Source organism: Oncorhynchus mykiss, chromosome 16, assembly GCF_013265735.2.
Source record: "Oncorhynchus mykiss isolate Arlee chromosome 16, USDA_OmykA_1.1, whole genome shotgun sequence".
NCBI lineage: Eukaryota > Metazoa > Chordata > Actinopteri > Salmoniformes > Salmonidae > Oncorhynchus > Oncorhynchus mykiss.
The window spans coordinates 31,652,390-31,675,662 of NC_048580.1; the positions used below are offsets into that span (position 1 = coordinate 31,652,390).

Consider the following 23,273-nt stretch of genomic DNA (forward strand, 5'->3'; position numbering starts at 1 on the left):
TGCTCAGCATTGGGCCATGCTTGTGATAAAGTAAAATCATCTTCACTAGGAAAATGCGGAAAGGTTGAATCTGGATTTATTACAAGATATGCAAATAATGTAAGCATACAAACATGAATGAATGAAGATGATGGGTACACAGTCCACAGTGGTGAGTCAAAGTATCCCTGATCTGTATTGACATTGATGGAACATGGCTGATGAGGGCACTTAGATCAGAATGATGATTTCAGCATGGGTTACATCATGGAGCCGAGAGCCATTTGTGTCAAGAAAGCTAGACCCTGTGTGCAAGAAAAATGCCACCGAGGGCACGTCGTTCTTCAACAAGACAGCATACAGGATGATCAAAACAGACCAAATGGGTTACACACAGGGAAACAGGCTTTGTCATCAATTGATTAAACAGTTCTGCTATTCTGCTTCAAAGGCTCGAAAGGCATTCCTTCACAATATACAGTGCCTTGCGAAAGTATTCGGCCCCCTTGAACTTTGCGACCTTTTGCCACATTTCAGGCTTCAAACATAAATACATAAAACTGTATTTTTTTGTGAAGAATCAACAACAAGTGGGACACAATCATGAAGTGGAATGACATTTATTGGATATTTCAAACTTTTTTAACAAATCAAAAACTGAAAAATTGGGCGTGCAAAATTATTCAGCCCCTTTACTTTCAGTGCAGCAAACTCTCTCCAGAAGTTCAGTGAGGATCTCTGAATGATCCAATGTTGACCTAAATGACTAATGATGATAAATACAATCCACCTGTGTGTAATCAAGTCTCTGTATAAATGCACCTGCACTGTGATAGTCTCAGAGGTCCGTTAAAAGCGCAGAGAGCATCATGAAGAACAAGGAACACACCAGGCAGGTCCGAGATACTGTTGTGAAGAAGTTTAAAGCCGGATTTGGATACAAAAAGATTTCCCAAGCTTTAAACATCCCAAGGAGCACTGTGCAAGCGATAATATTGAAATGGAAGGAGTATCAGACAACTGCAAATCTACCAAGACCTGGCCGTCCCTCTAAACTTTCAGCTCATACAAGGAGAAGACTGATCAGAGATGCAGCCAAGAGGCCCATGATCACTCTGGATGAACTGCAGAGATCTACAGCTGAGGTGGAAGACTCTGTCCATAGGACAACAATCAGTCGTATATTGCACAAATCTGGCCTTTATGGAAGAGTGGCAAGAAGAAAGCCATTTCTTAAAGATATCCATAAAAAGTGTAGTTTAAAGTTTGCCACAAGCCACCTGGGAGACACACCAAACATGTGGAAGAAGGTGCTCTGGTCAGATGAAACCAAAATTGAACATTTTGGCAACAATGCAAAACGTTATGTTTGGCGTAAAAGCAACACAGCTGAACACACCATCCCCACTGCCAAACATGGTGGTGGCAGCATCATGGTTTGGGCCTGATTTTCTTCAGCAGGGACAGGGAAGATGGTTAAAATTGATGGGAAGATGGATGGAGCCAAATACAGGACCATTCTGGAAGAAAACCTGATGGAGTCTGCAAAAGACCTGAGACTGGGACGGAGATTTGTCTTCCAACAAGACAATGATCCAAAACATAAAGCAAAATCTACAATGGAATGGTTCAAAAATAAACATATCCAGGTGTTAGAATGGCCAAGTCAAAATCCAGACCTGAATCCAATCAAGAATCTGTGGAAAGAACTGAAAACTGCTGTTCACAAATGCAAAACTGATAGAGACATACCCCAAGCGACTTACAGCTGTAATCGCAGCAAAAGGTGGCGCTACAAAGTATTAACTTAAGGGGGCTGAATAATTTTGCACGCCCAATTTTTCAGTTTTTGATTTGTTCAAAAAGTTTGAAATATCCAATAAATGTCGTTCCACTTCATGATTGTGTCCCACTTGTTGTTGATTCTTCACAAAATACAGTTTTATATCTTTATGTTTGAAGCCTGAAATGTGGCAAAAGGTCGCAAAGTTCAAGGGGGCCGAATACTTTCGCAAGGCACTGTACTTGCTTGCCAATGCCGATTCCTGTACTTACTGCATCTGCAATAGTCTTGAGAACCTGGTCATGTCGCCAACCCACTCCCACTGGCTTTGGGTTGCATCTCAAAATGTACTTCGGCAATCGTCATCTGGAACATAGCAGGCATGCTAGAGACTCCAACTAAACAGGTTGGATAGGCTGCGTTGAACTTCATGAACTTCCTGGATATGGGACTTGATGCACTGTGGCCCCACTTCCATGAGAATTTCCTTCTCAACGGTACACTTCCACCAGGCTCCTTGCTTCCTCATACCCACTATTTGACATATCTTATCTCACTCCACTGCTACTCTTACTTTATCCTACACTAAAGGCCCTCTTTCCTTTGGCAGTCATATTTGGGGATAGGTTCCAAGACCAGCTCTTACCCAGAGTCACTGCTGCCACAAGACTACTGTGGAGCAGTCAGGTATTTATTCTCACTCGGCCACAAGTTTTTTCACACACAGGGTTGCACCGTTACACATGAAACAACTTCACATGGATCCACAACCACAAGCAGCACTATCCAGGCTCCATACAGGCTGTCCTTCATTAGCAATCTGGTCCTTGACATGAAAGCAAAGCTGCAGTGTGCCACATTCAAGTTAATGTTGAGTCTTAAATTCCTGACTTTTCCTGCATGGCTTCATTAGAGAATAAAGAAAGGACAGTCTTAGCAATCATATGTTTCTTTGATTTTAGCATTGTTTTAATATACAGTGGGGCAAAAAAGTATTTAGTCAGCCACCAATTGTGCAAGTTCTGATGATCCCAAACACGAAGGAGTGGCTTCGTAAGAAGCATTTCAAGGTCCTGGAGTGGCCTAGCCAGTCTTCAGATCTCAACCTCATAGAAAATCTTTGGAGGGAGTTGAAAGTCCGTGTTGCCCAGCAACAGCCCCAAAACATCACTGCTCTAGAGGAGATCTGCATGGAGGAATGGGCCAAAATACCAGCAACAGTGTGTGAAAACCTTGTGAAGACTTACAGAAAATGTTTGACCTCTGTCATTGCCAACAAAGGGTATATAACAAAGTATTGAGAAACTTTTGTTATTGACCAAATACTTATTTCCCACCATAATTTGCAAATATATTCATTAAAATCCCACAATGTGATTTTCTGGATTTTTTTTCTCATTTTGTCTGTCATAGTTGAAGTGTACCTATGATGAAAATTACAGGCCTCTCTCATCTTTTTAAGTGGGAGAACTTGCAGAATTATTATATCACATTGACAGGACTAACTGAGAATGTTATGAAGGTTCCCAAAATGTCACCAAAATCATCATATTGTTAAGTATTTTAGAAATAACGTTTCTAATGTCCCCTTATGCTTAGAAAGAAAATGTGACAAATAGGAAAATATTTATTGTACAGTATGTTATCTAAGTATTTTGAGTAACACAACTGCAATATTGTTTGTAGATACACCAGGGCTCTCAAAGGAACATTCCTAAATGTTCTTTGGATATCCCAAAAGTGATCTGACATTCACTGGACTCATTGGGAATGTTATGTAGAATATTGCCAAAGTGACCTGCCGACAGTACATTTCAGGAATCTTCTGTGAACGTCACAAATACTACTAAAATATCAAAGTCTCCTGACGTTCAGAACCTCCAAAGAACTTACTGAAAATGTAACTGACACTCACTTGACTTCCTGACAATGATCCATAATGTCTATTATAATAGTCATTGCAAAGTTAGATAACTATGCATGGCTCTTTATAACATTCTAAAATTAGACGTTATATGAAAACATGCTTTTTATGTCAACCTCCAAATGTTACTAAACGTCAAAAAGTACATTGAGAGCCCCACAAAATGCAGTTTCTGGTAACCACTGGGAACGTAACTTTCATCAGTGGGTACCTGCAGTAGCAATAAGGTACGTAACAGTATGCAAGTTCTGGGAAGTTTCAAGGACGTGTCTTATAAAGTTATTAAATAACAATATTCAGCTATTCAGGGTCCCCCACATTTCAACATCCTGAAGAGACTTGGGATATAACCTTAGTCAACTGACAACACAGATACATTGTCACGACCGTCATATGAATAATTGGACCAAGGCGCAGCGTGAGTAGAGTTCCACATTTTAATGATAGTTATATCTTTGTTGTTTTGGAAGTTTCACTATCGTGAAATACGTAGCGCACATAGGCACTCAAACAAAACAATATCCTACATCGCAGGTGGGAAAAAGGACACACTAAGTGTGATCGCCAATTAGAGGTAACGATCATCAGCTGCCTCCAATTGGGAACCATACACACACACCAACATAGAAATATAATACCTATAAACCCCCCTAGTCAAGCCCTAACCTAAAACACCATAGTGAACCCTGAGGGCTCTATGGTCAGGGCTTGACAGTACTCCCCCAAAGGTGTGGACCCTGACCGCAAAACCTGAACCTATATGGGGAGAGTTAGGGTGGGCAACTAGCGTCGGTGGCTGATCCAGTGCGGGACGTAGCCCTCGCTCGGACTGTGGATCCGGCCATGAAGCCGGGCGCTGTGCCTGGACTGGGCACTGGCGCAGAGGAAGGCTCCGGCCATGGAGCGAGATTGGAGGCCGTGCCTGAACTGAGCACCGGCGCAGAGGAAGGCTCTGGCCATGGAGCGGGACTGGAGGCCGTGCCTGGACTGAGCACCGGCGCAGAGGAAGGCTCTGGCCATGGAGGGGGACTGGACGCCGTGCCTGGACTGAGCACCGGCGCAGAGGAAGGCTCTGGCCATGGATCGGGACTGGACTCCGTACCTAGACTGGGCATCGGCGCAGTGGAAGGCTCCGGCCATGGCACCGGCGCAGGAACCGTCGGGTCGCGGATCGTCTCCGGGCCGTGAACCAACGCTGGAAGCTCTGGACCGTGAACCGTCGCTGAAGACTCCAGACTGTACACACGCACTGGTGGACGAGTGCGGGGAGCCGGCACAGGGCGTACTGAGCTGGGGAGATGCACTGGAGGCCTGGTGCGTGGAGCCGGCACAGGTTGCACCGGGCTGGTGACACACTTCAGGGCGAGTGCGGGGAGCCGGCACAGGACGTACCAGCCTAGGAAGGCGCACTGGAGGCCTGGAACCGGCACAGGTTGCACCGGACTGATGACACGCTCTTCAAGGTGAGTGCAGGGAGCCGGCACAGCCCGTACCGGGCTGGGGAGGCGCACTGGAGGCCTGGTGCGTGGAGCCAGCATAGGTTTCACCGGACTGATGACATGCTCTTCAGGGAGAGTGCAGGGAGCCGGCACAGGCCGTACCGGGCTGGGGAGGCGCACTGGAGGCCTGGTGCGTGGAGCCAGCATAGGTTTCACCGGACTGATGACATGCTCTTCAGGGAGAGTGCAGGGAGCCGGCACAGGCCGTACCGGGCTGGGGAGGCGCACTGGAGGCCTGGTGCGTGGAGCCGGCACAGGTTGCACCGGACTGATGACACGCTCTTCAAAACGGCTGCGCTGCAGCATACTCCTACCCAACATCTCTCTCCGATATCCCTCCTCAAACTGTTCTATCGACTCCCAGACGGTCTCTTGCTCTCTCCTCGGCTCAGCCGACCGCCCCTTGTGTCTCCCCCCAAAAAAGAAAACTTGGGGTTGCCCTTGGGCTGTTTGTGGCCGCGGACCCCGGTCTCGTCGCTCTCCTCCTTTACTCCTCAGCAACTCCCGCCAAGGGAGGGTCTCGCATCCACCTAGTATCTCTTCCCATGATCAACTTTCCTTCACCTCCTGGGAACGCTGCTTGGTCCTGACTTGGTGGGATATTCTGTCACAATTGGACCAAGGCGCAGCGTGAGTAGAGTTCCACATTTTAATGATAGTGAAACTTCCAAAACAACAAAGATATATCGATCGTGAAATACATAGCGCACATAGGCACTCATACAAAACAATATCCCACATCGCAGGTGTGAAAAAGGACACTAAGTATGATACCCAATTAGAGGTAACGATCATTAGCTGCCTCCAATTGGGAACCATACACACACACCAACATAGAAATATAATACCTAGAAACCCCCCTAGTCCCGCCCTGACCTAAAACACCATAGAGAACCCCGAGGTTCCCGACATACGAGACGTTTCATGAAAACATAATTTTTTTAGGTCAACCGCATAACGTGTTAAACGTCAGAAAGTACATTGAGAGCCCCACAAAATTCAGTTTCTGGTAACCACTGGGAACGTAACTTTCATCAGTGGGTACCTGCAGTAGCAATAAGGTACGTAACAGTATGCACGTTCAGAGAAGTTTCAAGGACGTCTCTTATAACGTTACTAACGTCATTTAGCTATTTAAGATCCATGACATTTTAACGTCATGAAAAGACTTGGGACACTTGGGACGTAACTTTTGTCAGCTGACACCACATAACGTTACCATAACTTTGTGGCCACGTCCTTGAACTTCATTTTCTTAGCTGGGTTACTACGATATCCCGAATTTGACCTGACATTTAGGGATCTGACATTCACATCTACTAGAGTCATTGGGAGTGTTATGTGAAATATTGTCAAAGTGAGCAGGCATTCAGTACATTTCAGGAACCTTCTGGTAACGTTACAAAAACTACTACAATGTCACCAAAGTGTCCTGACATTCAGAACATCTAAAGTACTTAATTAGAATGTAAAAAAAGTTCCTACACTATTAGAAAGACAATGTCACAAGTGTACCATCACTTGACTTACAGACAACGTTCCAAAATGTATTTCTATCATGCCGATTCTAACGTTATATGAAGACAAACCATAGCTCTAAATCTAATGTTATGAAATGTTCCTAGGATATCTCCAAAATAACATGATATTCAGAACCTTTCATGGACTACCAAGGAACGGTTTGAATTTTCCTATGATGGCTGTATAGCGACCGGATATTTATAACCTCTATAATGCTTATTAGAAACGTTATGAATGTGCATATAATGTCCCATGACATTCAGTACCTCTGGAAGACTTAACGGGAATGTTACAAATGTCTCAGTTACGTCCCTTGTTACCTGGGAAATTGTCCACGTTAGCTACCGCCGGCGATATGTGATACAGCTGCCCGGTGGGAAGCAACTCTGCCTGGTGGGAAGCAACCTCTGCCTGGTGGGAAGCAACCTCTGCCCGGTGAGAAGCAACCTCTGCCCGGTGGGAAGCAACCTCTGCCCGGTGGGAAGCAACCTCTGCCCGGTGGGAAGCAACTCATGATGGCAAGAACCTCTATACAACACCTTTGCACTGGTCATTTGCACTGGCTTGTCGCAACGTTAGCTAAATGGCATGTCCCTGTGACATCCAGATGGTGACCAATACTACAAGTACAGTGCCTTGCAAAAGTATTCATCCCCCTTGGCGTTTTTCGTATTTTGTTGCATTACAAATTGTAATTTAAATTGATTTTTATTTGGATTTCATGTAATGGACATACACAAAATAGTCCAAATTGGTGAAGTGAAATTAAAATAATAACTTGTTTCAAAAAATAATAGAACAAAATAACGAAAAGTGGCGTGTGTATATGTATTCACTCCCTTTGCTATGAAGCCCCTAAATAATATCTGGTGCAACCAGTTACTTTCAAAAGTCACATAATTAGTTAAATAAAGTCTACCTGTGTGCTATCTAAGTGTCACATGATCTGTCACATGATCTCAGTATATATACACCTGTTCTGAAAGGCCCCAGTCTGCAACACCACTAAGCAAGGGGCACCACCAAGCACCATGAAGACCAAGGAGCTCTCCAAACAGGGCAGGGACAAGAGAGGGCCGCCCACCAAAACTCACGGACCAGGCAAGGAGGGCATTAATCAGAGAGGCAACAAAGAGACCAATGATAATCCTGAAGAAGATGCAAAGCTCCACAGTGGAGATTTGAATATCTGTCCACAGAACCACTTTAAAACCTACACTCCACAGAGCTGGGATTTACAGAAGAGTGGCCAGAAAAAAGCCATTGCTTGAAGAAAAAAATAAGCAAACACGTTTGGTGTTCACCAAAAGGCATGTGGGAGACTCCCCAAACATATGGAAGAAGGTACTCTGGTCAGATGAGACGAAAATGTAGCTTTTTGGCCATCAAGGAAAAGGCTATGTCTGGTGCAAACCCAACACCTCTCATCACCCCGAGATGAGCATGGTGGTGGCAGCATTATGCTGTGGGGATGTTTGGCATTGGCTGGGACTGGGAAACTGGCCATAATTGAAGGAATGATGGTTGGTGCTAAATACAGGGAAATTCTTGAGAGAAATCTGTTTCAGTCTTCCAGAGATTTGAGACTGAGATGGAGGTTCACCTTCCAGCAGGACAATGGCTCTAAGCATACTGCTAAAGTAACACTCAAGTGATTTAAGGGGAAACATTTAAATGTCTTGGAATGGCCTAGTCAATGCCCAGACCTCAATCCAGTTCAGAATCTGTGGTATGACTAAAAGATTGCTGTACACCAGCGGAACCCATCCAACTTGAAGGAGCTTTAGCAGTTTTGCCTTGAAGTATGGGCAAAAATCCCAGTGCCAAGTTCATAGAGACATACCGCAAGAGGCTTGCAGTTGTAATTGCTGCAAAAGGTGTCTCTACAAAATATTGACTTTGGGGTGGTGAATAGTTATGCACTCTCAAGATTTCTATTTTTTTTTTATTATTTCTTGTTTGTTTCATAATAAAAAATATTTTGCATCTTCATCGTGGTAGGCATGCTGTTTAAATCAAATGATACAAAGATCTATTTTAATTCCAGGTTGTAAGGCAACAAAATAGGAAAAATGCCAAGGGGGTTGAATACTTTCGCAAGCCACTGTATTACATACTGTATTACCGATACAAAACATAACCCAAGGCACAACCAAAACAAACCACAAATGTATCCAATAAGTTTGTTGAGTCACAATCTTGATGTAGTCATTGCGTGCAAGGAATATGGTACCAAATACTAAACTTTTGACAACTTACCACTAGAACTGCCAGGCATTGATTGACCACCCTTCAAGCCAATGAGCAGTCATTCTGACTGCAATGCTCTAACAGTGTAATTAATATATGTCAAATATGCTACAGCAACAATTATAAGTCGGTTGTGTTTATGAAGGCCTTGGGTAACATTGGAATACAATTTGTATTTTATTTCAAATAACACAATAGCATTTTCATTAGTTTATGTTACTGTAGGCTATATGTAAAAACACGTTGTATTTGTGGAGTTCCTTTGTTCACTACTTTGAAACAGAAAGCATATGCTTTGGAACATGGTAACACCTTATTTCTGTAAAGACAAAATAAATAAAAAAATACCCCAACCACCAAGAAGCACGGTCAAAAGACGCGTGGTAAATAGATGAAAACACCAGTAGCCAAAACATCATTAAAAGTGTCAAGTGGCCTTCATAAATAGTGCAACTCTGCACAAAAGCAACAATGACATTATAATGAATGTAAGTGTCAATATGAGAGTAGTCAAAAATAGTCAGCTCGTGCTTGTGTGCATCTTCATGCAATGGCTTCATTTGGATTTAATTTAGCTGTTATCCCTTGCCCTAACAGTTGACACAATTTTCATAACGTTCACTTGCTTGACCCACTTTGACATACCTTTGTTTGGTTGTAGTGCGTAATAGTATCCTGCTTTCTCTAGATTGTGTCCAGTTGTCTTGTCATTATTCAGCACTGTTGTGGAGTACAACGGCTGTGAAGGTGCTTTATTTTGCATCACTTTATTCATGGTGCCGGCCAGACTTGTTTTCTATACATGAAACTTGTTCTCCAATGACAGTGAAGTGAAGAAATTGTAGTAGACCAGAGTATACTGATAAGACTGCTTTGATTCGGTGAACTGATATAGGGTACATAACATTTTAAGATTAGGCCTATAATTAGAATGGATCGACACAATAGAATGGCCCGCCCTGTTCTTCGTTCACAACTGGTGATTACATAATTGTGCTTATTTTGCTTCCCCTGCTCATCAACTCACCCATTCTCCCCATCATACTTTACTGAATTTATTTAATCTGTTGTTTTATGTGTGAAATTGGTTTCGATATAGTTTAGGTTTAGTTTTCGATGAAATTGTTAGGGGGACTATCAGCTGGGCACTGCACTTTCAACTGTCAGAAGAAGGAACACAAGCATTTCGCTACACCCGCAATAACAACTGCTAAGTATGTGTATGTGACCAATATTTTTTTTTATTTGAATTAGCGGAGCAGGCCCTACTTTTGGAAGAAGGAGGGGCAACTGGGGAAAACCATTCCAAAGAAATGACATGCCCTCCTAAAACAAGTTCTGCTTGTGACATTAAGATTCTAACAATGGCAGTGTGTTATATAGACTTATTTAGGAAAATTAAAGGATGGAGGGGTGTGTGAGTTAAAAAATGAAAAAGTGAGAAAAAAAAAATGATAATCACGATCAGTCAAAATGACCGGTCAGCAGTTCTAGTGTTAAATACACTATAAATGAGTTTATACAAACATAATATGACTTCTTCAAATGGGACTAGATGAAAGTGCTTTAATTTTTTAAATGGTAAAACAGATGAAAATACCCTCAAATAAAAGCTGACATTCTGTACTGTCGCCTAATATGAAGCATTATGTCTCAAATCTGTCGGAGTATGGAGTCAAATTAAACCATTTTGCTTCACTGTTCAAATACATATGGAGGGGAATGTACAGTATAATATATGGGGGTGGTGTGCATGTTAACATTCATATTTGATTAATCTCTTTCTAAAGTACCCATTGTTCCCAAATCATTTAAAAAGTATGATGAAAAAAGAGCATAGAATGTGTGCAGTGTACCTTCACTTTAACAGTGTTGTGTCTCTCCACAGGAATGCAGGACTTTAACTACCTATACACCAACTGCTTTGAGATCACTCTGGAACTCAGCTGTGACAAGTTCCCCCCGGCATCAGCCCTGTCAAGAGAATGGCTGGGCAACAGAGAGGCCCTGATCTCCTTCCTGGAGCAGGTACTTTCTCTAATCTCTCTCTCCATACCGCACACACGCACACGCACACACACACACACACACACACACACGCCCTTACTGTAGCACAGTATCAGTAGATTTTGGTTAGGTCAGTAATTTTTGGTGATTTGCTAAACAACGTTCCTGCAGATTTGTTTGTTGTAAAACTATTATTTGATCAACAGTAATGTGCATTATATTGATTCCTGCTGTGTTTCGCTGCTGGCTGCTGTGTGACCGAGCCATTGTCACTTCCTGTCTCTGTGAGAACAGAGGGAGAGATGCATTCAGATTTGTATTTTTATAAAAAATATGTTTACATTTATTTAACTAGGCAAGTCAGAACAAATTCTTATTTACAACGACAACCAAACACTCCCCGAACCCGATCACGGCCAGCTGTGATACAGCCCGGGATCAGACCCGGGTCTGTTGTGATGCCGTGCCTTAGACCGCTGCGCCACTCGAAAGGCATAAGCACAAGCATATGATCGTTGCGCATTTCAAAATGCAATTGCTGGAAAAACTGTTTTAAAGTAACTACTGATGTTATTGTTAAAGAGAGGAGAGTATCAGCTTTCTGTGGGTATATAATTAATTTCTCAACCCTCAATATCAAGCAAAACCATTTCACAATTGGAGTAGGCTATGTAGTATGGTTTTGTTGCACCCACAGAGCAAATGGTCCCATTTGCAGTGAATACATCAAGAAGCCTATGCCTAGTGCTGGAAGGTCTTGGAATGACATTACTTTTACTGATACCATTTATCAATTACATGGCTATCTAGCAACAAGATCATATTTGGAGTTAGCTCTCTAGTTAAGTGTTTTGAGTTCCCACTTACTCAGGTGTTGAATTAAGTAGTATAGGCCTAGGTCAATTTGCACACAAAAAAATTTAGGCAAATTAATATGTAAAGATCCCAAAATAAATCTGATAATTCTGGATCCCATTTTAATGCATTCCATGGATATGTTAGATCATGGCTGCCCAACCCTCTTCCTGGAGATCTACTGTCCTGTAGGTTTTCAGTCCAACCCTAATTTAGCATATCTGATTCATCTAGTTTAGGTCTTGTTGAGCAGCTAATTCGTAGAATCAGGTGTGTTAAATTAGGGTTGGACTGAAAACCCACAGGACGGTAGATCTCCAGGAAGAGGGTTGGGGGGCCCTGTGTTAGATGAAATAGACAACTTTTTTCTTGAATCATACCATCTGTTTCCTTAGCGCTGGAAAAAAATTGTCTAGATGCCTGACGCTAATGGAAAGTAACTGTGCATCAAAAAATATATACAGTGCATTCAGAAAGTATTCACACCCCTTTGACTTTTTACACATTTTGTTACGTTGCAGCTTATTCTAAAATTGATGAAATAGTTTTTTCCCCCTCATTAATCTACACACAATACCCCATAATGGCAAAGCAAAAACAAGTTTTTGTAAATTTATAAAAACAAAAAACAGAAATATCACATTTCGTAAGTATTCAGACCCTTTACTCAGTACTTCGTTGAAGCACCTTTGGCAGAAATTACAGCCTCAAGTATTCTTGGGTATGACCTTACAAGCTTGGCACAACTATATTTGGGACGTTTCTCTCATTCCTCTCTGCAGATCCACTCGGGCTCTGTCAGGTTGGATACGGAGCATTGCTGCACAGCTATTTTCAGGTCTCTCCAGAGATGGTCGATCGGGTTCAAGTCCGGGCTCTGGCTGGGCCACTCAAGGACATTCAGATATTTGTCCCGAAGCCACTTCTGCGTTGTCTTGGCTGTGTGCTTAGGGTCTTTGTCCTGATGGAAGGTGAACCTTCACCCCAGTTTCAGGTCCTGAGCGCTCTGGAGCAGGTTTTTATCAAGGAACTCATCTTTCCCTCCATCCTGACTCGTCTCCCAGTCCCTGGCGCTGCGCTGAAAAACATCCCCACAGCACAATGCTGCCACCACCATGCTTCACCGTAGAAATGGTGGCAGGTTTCCTCCAGACACGACACTTGGCATTCAGGCCAACTCCAAGCGGGCTGTCATGTGCCTTTTACTCAGGAGTGGCTTCCGTCTGGCCACTTTACCATAAAGGCCTGATTGGTGGAGTGCTGCAGAGATGGTTGTCCTTCCGGAAGGTTCGCCCATCGCCACAGAGGAACTATGGAGCTCTATCAGAGTAACCATCAGGTTCTTGGTCACCTCCCTGTCCAAGGCCCTTCTCCCCCGATTGCTCAGTTTGGCCAGGCGGCCAGCTCTAGGAAGAGTCTTGGTGGTTCCAAACGTCTTCCAATTAAGAATGATGGAGGACCTTCAATGCTGCAGACATTTTTTGGTACCTTTCCCCAGATCTGTGCCTCGACACAATCCTGTCTCAGAGCTCTATGAACAATTCCTTCCACCTCATGGCTTGGTTTTTGCTCTGACATGCATTGTCACTTGTGGGGCCTCATACAGAGGTGTGCCATTCCAAATCATGTCCAATCAATTGAATTTACCACAGCTGGACTCCAATCAAATTGTAGAAACATCTCAAAGATGATCAATGGAAACAGGATGCACTTGAGCTCAATTTCGAGTGTCATACCAAAGGGTCTGAATACTTATGTAAATAAGGTATTTCTGTTTTTTAAGTTTAATACATTTGCAAAAAATTTGTAATTGTTGGCTATTGTGTGTAGATTAAAATTAGATTTCATCCTTTTTAGAATAAGGCTGTAACGTTACAAAATGTGGAAAATGGAAGGGGTCTGAATACTTTTCGAATGCACTGTATGTCGTTGTATTTATCGTTATCGAGCAAAATGGTTAAGTTTTTTTGTATTATGATATGACTTATAGTCCATATCGCCCAGCTCTAAGGTGTAGTATTATAAAAGCAAAGGATTGTTTTCTTGCTCTTTTGGGGGGGTTTCAGTAAACTTTCCTTCCGCCCTCTCCAGGTGCATCATGGGATCAAAGGAATGGTGTATGATAACAACAACAACCCAATCGGCAACGCAGAGATTTCAGTAGCTGGTATCAACCACGATGTGACCACTGGTAAGAGGGGCAGAGAAACCATTTTACATCAGGGGAGACATTTTTTCTCACAAAAACACGTACAACCAGCTAAAAACCCTGAGCAATGCCAAAGTTTTTTAGGCTTACTAATAGGTACGTCTGCACAGATCTTAGTCAACTACAGATATAATTTCCATTTATTTAACAATAGAATACAACAAGACACTTTGAATAAATTGGGGACAATAATCTTTGGTGACATTAGTTAATACATAATATTAGTCTATAAGCTTTGAACTGGGTGTTTATTCTTTATGTTAACCATAAATAGTCTTTGTGTTTCATGAGATTGTAGTGTTTCAATATGTATTCTATAAGTAACATATACCATTTACTAGCGTCACATTTCAGATACATACCACTAGTTGCAAAGGAATAGAAATTCATGTGATTAAAACATACTTAGAATGCTGCGCAACGCTGCTAATTAGTTTTTTTTAGAAGCAAATTAGCATTCAGCAACTATATGTCCCGTCTGTTGTTGTGTGTGCAACTTCCTGAATTAGGATTGGTTCTCATTCAGAAGGTAGACAACAAAAGCAAAAACGTCAGCAATACAAATCTTCTTCCTTGTAACTGATAATATTATGATAAGGTAAGAAGCAGTAGTAAGCCATTTTTGGCATTTCGCAGCAATGTCCTTCAAAACACCATGAAGAAATTGAATTTATGGCTAAAATGTTACATGTAGGTCCTTCAAACTGAGACTCAGTGAGTATGGTTACATGCACACAATAATGCGATTATTATGAATATAATAGTTCTATGAAAACATTTACAGGCTCTGCAAGAAGAAAGATTTCCCTAATAATCTTGTTTACATGAACACTTCTGAAATCAGGCTAACTGATTGCACTCTGATCAATGCAGAAAATTGCCAATAAAAATAAACGTTATCCAACTGCGACCATGGTATTTTTGGGAAGAATATTTGATTCTGAGTTCGGACATGTGAAAACTACTTCTAAGATGCATACATTCAGTTGTTCCGAACTTTACTCTCACTAAAGGGGGATGGTGCTGGTGCTAGCACATGCGCAGATCAAATACAATGTGGGAATGCAGATTAAGGTGTTTACATGTCCTAATAATTTGAAAGATTAATCAGAAAACCAGGTGTTTTAATCAGCGTATGCTTAATTTGATTTCAACCTTACGCCGATTAACATAAGCAGAGCAAGGTGTTTAACGGTGACTAACCCATTCCGTACAAATTTGCGCAACCACAGCATTCAAATGAGTCTGCAATGAAAACTAATGGGACTGTAGTGACTGTGTTGGCATCAAAATCCGGGGTGTGAACGAAGTTTCGATTCAGCGTTAATTGACATGGCAATGCACAAATAGTTTTTGAGAAAAGGTGTAAAAACGGACCCCTCTGACACGGTACGTTACATTGGGGCGTGTCACGACTCATTTTGTTCCATACAGCCTCCTTCCACCAGGGGTAGCCATTCTCTTGCATGGCTAATATTAAACTAATATTTCATTAGTAGGGTGCTAATTGCAATGTGGTCCTCAATAACACAAACAATGAATCAATCAATCATGAATTCCACAAGATTGTGATGTGCAGCATCTTAAAAAGAAAACAACTGTGCCAACCTCTGATCTGCATTTACACAAGCAAACCTGCTGACAGAGCTTCAGTTTTTTTTCTCTCTCGCCTTTGCTATGTTAATGTTTTGAATACCTTTGCTGTGCCAACCTATTCATGAGTGCTGTGTGTTCAATAACTTAAGTGTGAAATCTCATGTGTGCAATAACGCATGTCCTAAATTCTCACGTGTGCTATCTATTAAACTCATTTTCACATGACATGCTCTAATCCAAAATGAGATGCGACATTCCTGCATGCCTCTTTTTCTGTTAAAGTGAAGAAAATGACCGGGGACTCCCTAAAAGACCAAAGTGCACAGCCAGTTCGGTGTGCCTCTACATCATGTCACCAAACTGCTATAGTTATGAACTATTAAGTGTTTTTGGACCATTGGCTTCCCTGTATCTCAACAGCCACATTACTCATTATCAGATTAATTTGAGGTAGAATTTAAGGAATGATTTGTACAATGCGTTTATTTTTAGAGATGTTCAGGACTAGTTCATTACTGGCCACCCATTCTAAAACTGACTGCATCTCTTTGTTTAGGGTTGCAGAGATGTCACTAGCTGTGGTTGCTGATGTGTATAATAATGAATCATCAGCGTACATACTGGTAGATCATTAGTTAAAATAGACCAAGAGAGCTCCCCTGCGGTACACCAACCATTACATGTTTAACATTAGAGAAGCTTCCATTAAAGAAAACCTGATGTGCTCAATTAGATCGATAGATTTGACTCCACGATATGGCAGAGGTTAAAAACGCCATAACACATATGTTTATTTCAAACACAGGTTATGGTCAATAATATCAAAGGCTGCACTGAAATCTAACAATACAGAGTCCACAATTTCTTTCTCAACCAATCATCAGTCATTTGTGTCAGTGCAGTACATGTGTGAAGTGCCCTTCTCTATAAGCATGCTAAAAGTATGTTGTTAATTTGATTACAGAGAATTACCATTGTATCTGGTCAAACACATTTTTTCTAAAAGTTTTCAAAACGTCTGCAGTAAGCAAAGGCTGCTTTATCATTCTTGAGTAGCGGGAGGACAACATTTTTTCTCCAGACTCAGATAAAACATAAAACAAATAGGAGTGGCAATATCGTCCTTCACCATCCTCAGTAGCTTTCCATCTAAGTTGTCAATACCAGGTGGAGACATCTGATTCAATGAAAGATGGAGTTGAATTAGTCTTTCTGACCAAAATGTCATTTAAGGTATTCTAAAGCTTTTTTCCATCATACTTTATATAAAGAGAAGTCTATCTTTAATTCTGTGAATAACAATTGTATCTTTTATCAATGTTTATTATGAGTATTTCTTCAAAATCACTGAATGTTTTGGAATCAAAACATTACTGCACGTAACGCGCCAATGTAAACTGAGATTTTTGGATATAACTATGCACATTATCGAACAAAACATACATGTATTGTGTAACATGATGTCCTATGAGTGGCATCTGATGAAGATCATCAAAGGTTAGTGATTAATTTGATCTATATTTCTGCTTTTTGTGACTCCTATCTTTGGCTGGAAAAATGGCTGTGTGTTTTTTGGACTTGGCAGTGATCTAACATAATCATATGTTGTGCTTTCGCTCTAAATCATTTTTGAAATCGGACATGATGGGTAGATTAATAACAAGACGTTTATCTCTCATTTGCTGTATTGGACTTGGTAATGTGTGAAAGGTACATATTTCTAAAACATATTTTTGAATTTTGCGTGCTGCCTTTTCAGCAGAATGTTGTCGAGGGGTTCCGCTAGCGGAACGCCTGCCCTAGAAAGGTTATCCTGTTAAGGATATGGCAGACATACGCCCCCTTTGGAGAGATTGGGTACCCCTAGTAAACTGGAAAAAAAATCTGTCAAAAATTGCTAATATATGCAAATAAATAAATAATAAATTATTATTGGATAGAAAACACTCTAAAGATTCTAAAACCGTTGGAATTATGTCTGTAAGTATAGCAGAACTCACAGGGCAGGCATTCTTCCAAACTAGTTTTGGAAGAACCCTTCCCAACCAGTTATGATTCTGGGGACACTTTCTATCTCTTCCGCTAGATGTCCTCTTTCATTAGAGCTTTGAATCGTTCAAATCCCGCGAGAATTGACCCTATGGGAGTGAAATTAGTGCGTGCCACGAGAGAATAGGCTGTGCGTATGGGCGCGAATTGGTCCCAGCCATTCCTTTGTTCCAGCACTCAAGAGAAGGGCAGACGATGGCCAATTGAATTGAAGTTTGTTTTGCGTGTCTAAAACATCATAAAGCTTGCTTCTGCACTTAGTTTGACCTGTTTAGTCGACATATAATATGTAATTTTGAAGTTTTGATGCGCAACTTTTCCGGACCAGAGGACGTTTTGGGTGCATTTCAGCTGATGTTATTAGCAGTAGCTAATACAAAGACGCAAGACTTGAAACCAAACAATGTATTGGGTAAGTATGAAGCCTTCCAGAACATTCTGAACGAAGACCATCGAAGGTAAGGGAATATTTATGCTTAAATCTGTGTTTCTGTTGACTCCAACATTACGTGGAAATGTAGCTTGGAACTGAGCGCTGTCTCAGCATATGGAATAGTGTGCGATTTCTGTAACGTTAAAAATAAATCTAACACAGCGGTTGCATAAAGAAGCAGTGTATCTTTCTAACTATATGTAGAACATGTATATTTAGTCAAAGTTTATGATGTCTATTTACGTTATCTTGCCGCGCTACATAGATTTCCTGCGGGCATTTTTGAGTAATTTCTGAACGTGAACTCACTGTAAATGGACATTTATGGATATAAATGGCATATTATTGAAAAAAAAAAAATATGTACTGTGTAACATGTCATATTACTGTCTTCTGATGAAGATTTTCAAAAGGTTAGTGAGCGATTTATTTTTTAATCCTGCGTTTGTTGATTGCATGTTTTGGCTATTGAAATGAGCTGTGTCTGGTGGTGGTTTTACATATATATGTGCTATGTTTTCGCCGTAAAACATTTTAGAAATCTGATGTTTATCTTTCATTTGAGCTATTGGACTTGTTAATGTGTGGAGGTTAAATATTTTTAAGAATATTTTTGCGTTCCATGCGCCACCGTTTCAGCTGAACGTGGGAGGGTTGATCCCCAATTGGGAACCAGTATCGTAGACAGGTTAATGCAACTGCTGTGCCAGATTTTTTTTTTAAACTTCACGGGAAAAGCATAATCTGAGAACGGCGCTCAAAACCCAATCCAGCCAGAGAAATATCCGCCATTTTGGAGTCAACAGAAGTTAGAAATAACACCATAAATATTAATTTACCTTTGATGATCTTCATCAGAAGGCACTCCCAGGAATCCCAGTTCGACAATAAATGACTGATTTGTTCCATAAAGTCCATCATTTATATCCAAATAGCCACTTGTTGTTAGCGTGTTCAGCCCAGTAATCCATCTTCATGAGGTGCTAGCACTTCGTCCAGACAAACTTGAAAAGTTCCGTTACAGGTTGTAGAAACAAGTCAAACGATGTATGGAATCAATCTTTAGGAAGTTTTTAACATAAACATCAATAAGCTTCCAACTGGAGAATTCCTATGTCTGAAGAAAAGCACTGGAACAAGAGCTAACTCTGTTGGGAGCGTGTGTCACGAGCCTGAGACACTCTGCCAGACCCCTGACTCAAACAGGTCTCATGAGCCCCTCCTTTATAGTAGAATCCTCATTCAAGTTTCTAAAGACGGTTGACATCTAGTGGAAGCCGTTGGAAGTGCAACTTGACTCCATAGACACTGTGCGTTTGGTAGGCCAAGCTTTGAAAAACTACAAACCTCAGATTTCCCGCTTCCTGGTTGGATTTTTCTCAGGTTTTCGTCTGCCATAATCATTCAAACAGTTTTAGAAACTTCAGAGTGTTTTCTATCCAATACTAATAATAATATGCATATATTTGCATCTGGGACAGAGTATGAGGCAGTTAACTCTGGGCACGCTATTCATCCAAAAGTGAAAATGCCTATCCCAAAAGAGATAACATATCTTGCTTTCGTAATGCAATTTCTTATTCTTCTTTTCAGTTTTGTCACATAATTTCTCAATTGACATTGCTTGCCAATCAGCCAGACTTATTCACCACTGCTTTTGCCTCGTCTCTCTCGAACCATACAGCTTTTCAATTCCTCATTAATCGACAGGGCCTTAAAAACTGTTGAGTGTAGGGGACGTTTTGATGTTTGGATGAAAAACATACCCAAATTAAACTGCCTATTTCTCAGGCCCAGAAGCTAGAATATGCATATAATGGTCAGATTAGGATAGAAAACACTCTAAAGTTTCCAAAACTGTCAAGATATTGTCTGTGAGAATAACAGAACTGATATTGCAGGAACAAACCTGAGGAAAATCCAACCTGGAAGTGCTGTTTTTCCTGAAAGCTCTCTGTTCCATTGCCTGCCTTCGCTCCATTTAAAGGGATATCAACCAGATTCCCCATGGTTTGAACAGTCTTTAGACATAGTTTCAGTAAAAAAGGTAAGCGATTTAATTTATTGCTTTTCTGACTTTGGTCACCAATCTACTTGGCTGCTAGCTGTTTGTAATATTTTGTCTACTGAGAGAGATGTCCTTACATAAACTCTTGGTATGCTTTCCCCGAGACGCCAGGTGGATTAACAACAAGCTAAGCTGTGTTTTGCTATATTGCACTTGTGATTTCATGAAAATGTAATATTTTTAGTAATTTAATGGAATTTGGCACTCTGCAATTCAGCGGATGTTGACGAAAAAGATCCCGCTAACGGGATGGGTGCATCAAGAAGTTAACAGTTGAAACAGTCAGTTTCTGAATAGGTGCATTCTTATGAATAAACTATTTAATAAATGTGTCACGTCTGCTCCCGCTCCCCCTCTCTGGCTCCAGGCTGCTCATCATTACGCACATCTGTCACCATCGTTATGCGCACTAGCGCTTCATTGGACTCACCTGGACACCATCACATCATTGATTGCCTTCCCTATATTTGTCACTTCCCGAGTTTCATCCCTGTGTCTGCATTGATGTTTTTTTGCTTCTCTTGTATATCCTCCTGTGGTAGAGAAGGGGGGTCTCTGGCTATCTGTCGGCCATTACCAAGCTGATCTGGCACCTTTGATCCTCACCAAGGAGAGAGAGTCATGACAGATGATTTTTACTCACTGGGCTTCAGCACTCGGCAGTCCCGTTCTGTGAGCTTGTGTGGCCTACCACTTTGAGGCTGAACCATTGTTGCTTCGAGACGTTTCAACTTCACAATAACAGCACTTACAGTTGACCGGAGCAGCTCTAGCAGGGCAGAAATTTGATTAACTGACTTGTTGGAACGATGGCATCCTACGACAGTGCAACATTGAAAGTCGCAGAGCTCTTCAGTAAGGCCATTCTACTGTCAATGTTTGTCTATAAAGATTGTATACACCTGTCAGCAATGGTTGTAGCTCAAATAGCAGAATTCACTCATTTGAAGTAGTGTCCACATACTTTGTATATATAGTGTATTTAAACAGTACCAGTCAAACGTTTGGACTCATTCTAGGGTTTTTGAGTGGCCAGAAAAAAAGCCATTGCTTAAAGAAAATAATAAGCAAAAGCACGTGACTAAGCTAAATAAAAATAAACTATACTATGAAACAAAGATAAATGATATAAAGAATGACAGTAAAAAGCTTTGGAGCACCGTAAAATAAAATTTTTTGGGAAAATGCCAACTCGACTGCATCATTCATTGAATCGGATGGCTCATTTATCACAAAACACACTGATATTGCCAACTACTTCAATTACCTTTTCATTGGCAAGATAAACAAACTTAGGGATGACATGCCAGCAACAGACGCTAACACCACACATCCAAGTATATCTGACCAAATTATGAAAGACAAGAATTGTACTTTTAAATTCCATAAAGTCAATGTGGAAGAGGTGAAACAATTATTGTTGTCTATCAACAATGACAAGCCACCAGGGTCTGAAAATCATGGTGGGAAGAATACTGAGGATAATAGTGGACGATATTGCCACTCCTATTTGCCACATCTTCAATTTAAGCCTACTAGAAAGTGTGTGCCCTCAGGCCTTGAGGGAAGCTAAAGTCATTCCTCTACCCAAGAATAGTAAAGCGCCCCTTACTGGCACAAATAGCCGACCAATCAGCCTGTTTCCAACCCCTAGTAAACTTCTGGAAGAAAATTGTGTTCGACCAGATACAATGCTATTTCACAGTAAACCAATTGAAAACAGACTTTCAGCACACATTTAGGGAAGGACACTCAACAAGCACAGCACTTACACACATGACTGTTGATAGGCTGAGAGAAATTGATGATACAATTGTGGGGGCTGTCTTATTAGACTTCAGTGCAGCTTTTGACATTCTCGATCATAGTCTGCTGCTGGAAAAACGTATGTGTTATGGCTTTACATCCCCTGCTATAATATGGATAAAGAGTTACTTGTCTAACAGAACACAGAGGGTGTTCTTTAATGGAAGCCTCTCAAACATAATCCAGGTGGAAGCAGGAATTCCCCAGGGTAGCTGTTTAGGCCCTTGATTTTTTCATTCTTTACTAACGACATGCCACTGGCTCTGAGTAAGGCTTAAGATGGGGAGAAGTTTGTCCATAATAAAGAGCTGCTCTGCCTTCTAAACAACACTATCAACAAGGCAGGTCTTACAGGCAATGGTTTTGTCGCACCTGGACTACTGTTCAGTCGTGTGGTCAGGTGCCACAAAGAGGGACATGGGGAAATTGCAGCTGACTCAGGACAGGGCAGCATGGCTGGCCCTTAAAAGTACACGGAGAGCTAACATTAATGACATGCATGTCAATCTCTCATGGCTCAAAGTGGAAGAGAGATTGACTTCCTCATTACTGTCACACCCTGACCATAGTTTACTTTGTATGTTTCTATGTTTTGGTTGGTCAGGGTGTGATCTGAGTGGGCATTCTATGTTACATGTCTAGTTTGTCCAGTTCTATGTTCGGCCTGATATGGTTCTCAATCAGAGGCAGGTGTTCGTCATTGTCTCTGATTGGGAACCATATTTAGGTAGCCTGGGTTTCACTGTGTGTTTGTGGGTGATTGTTCCTGTCTATGTGTTTTCACCAGATAGGGCTGTTTAGGTTTTCGTTACGTTCTTTATTTTGTAGTGTTTGTATTGATTCGTGTTTTCCGTTTGTTTATTAAAACATGGATCGCAATCTACACGCTGCATTTTGGTCCGACTCTCCTTCTCACCAAGAAAACCGTTACAGAATCACCCACCACCAACGGACCAAGCAGCGTGTCAACAGGCAGCAACAGCAGTGAAAAGAGGGGATACGTAGTAAGGATTTCTGGACATGGGAGGAAATCCTCGACGGGAGAGGACCCTGGGCTAAACCAGGGGAGTGTAGCCGCACCAAGGTGCAGCAGGTGAAGAGGCAACAGGAGCAGCCCAAAAATGAGTACAGTATGGACTATACTTCTTGGGAGGAGATAGACAGGTGGGCGGTCGACCCAGGGAGAGTGCCGGAGTCCGCCTGGGATTCGATGAAGCAGTGCGCGGAAGGTTATCGGAGAATGGAGTTGGCAAAGCAAGCACGGCGGCGCGGACGGAAGCCCGAGAGTCAGCCC

At 41.6% G+C, this 23,273-nt stretch overlaps 1 protein-coding gene across 2 annotated transcripts in view; it reads left to right on the forward strand.

The window, feature by feature from the left end:
- Window positions 1-23,273, forward strand: part of cpn1 (carboxypeptidase N, polypeptide 1) — a 156,883-nt gene that overhangs the window by 126,809 nt on the left and 6,801 nt on the right. For both annotated transcript variants that reach the window (XM_021565593.2, XM_021565595.2), the window contains 2 exons: window positions 10,845-10,984; window positions 13,910-14,009. In XM_021565593.2, the coding sequence (XP_021421268.1) occupies window positions 10,845-10,984; window positions 13,910-14,009 (240 nt within the window). The remainder of the gene's footprint in view (window positions 1-10,844; window positions 10,985-13,909; window positions 14,010-23,273) is intronic.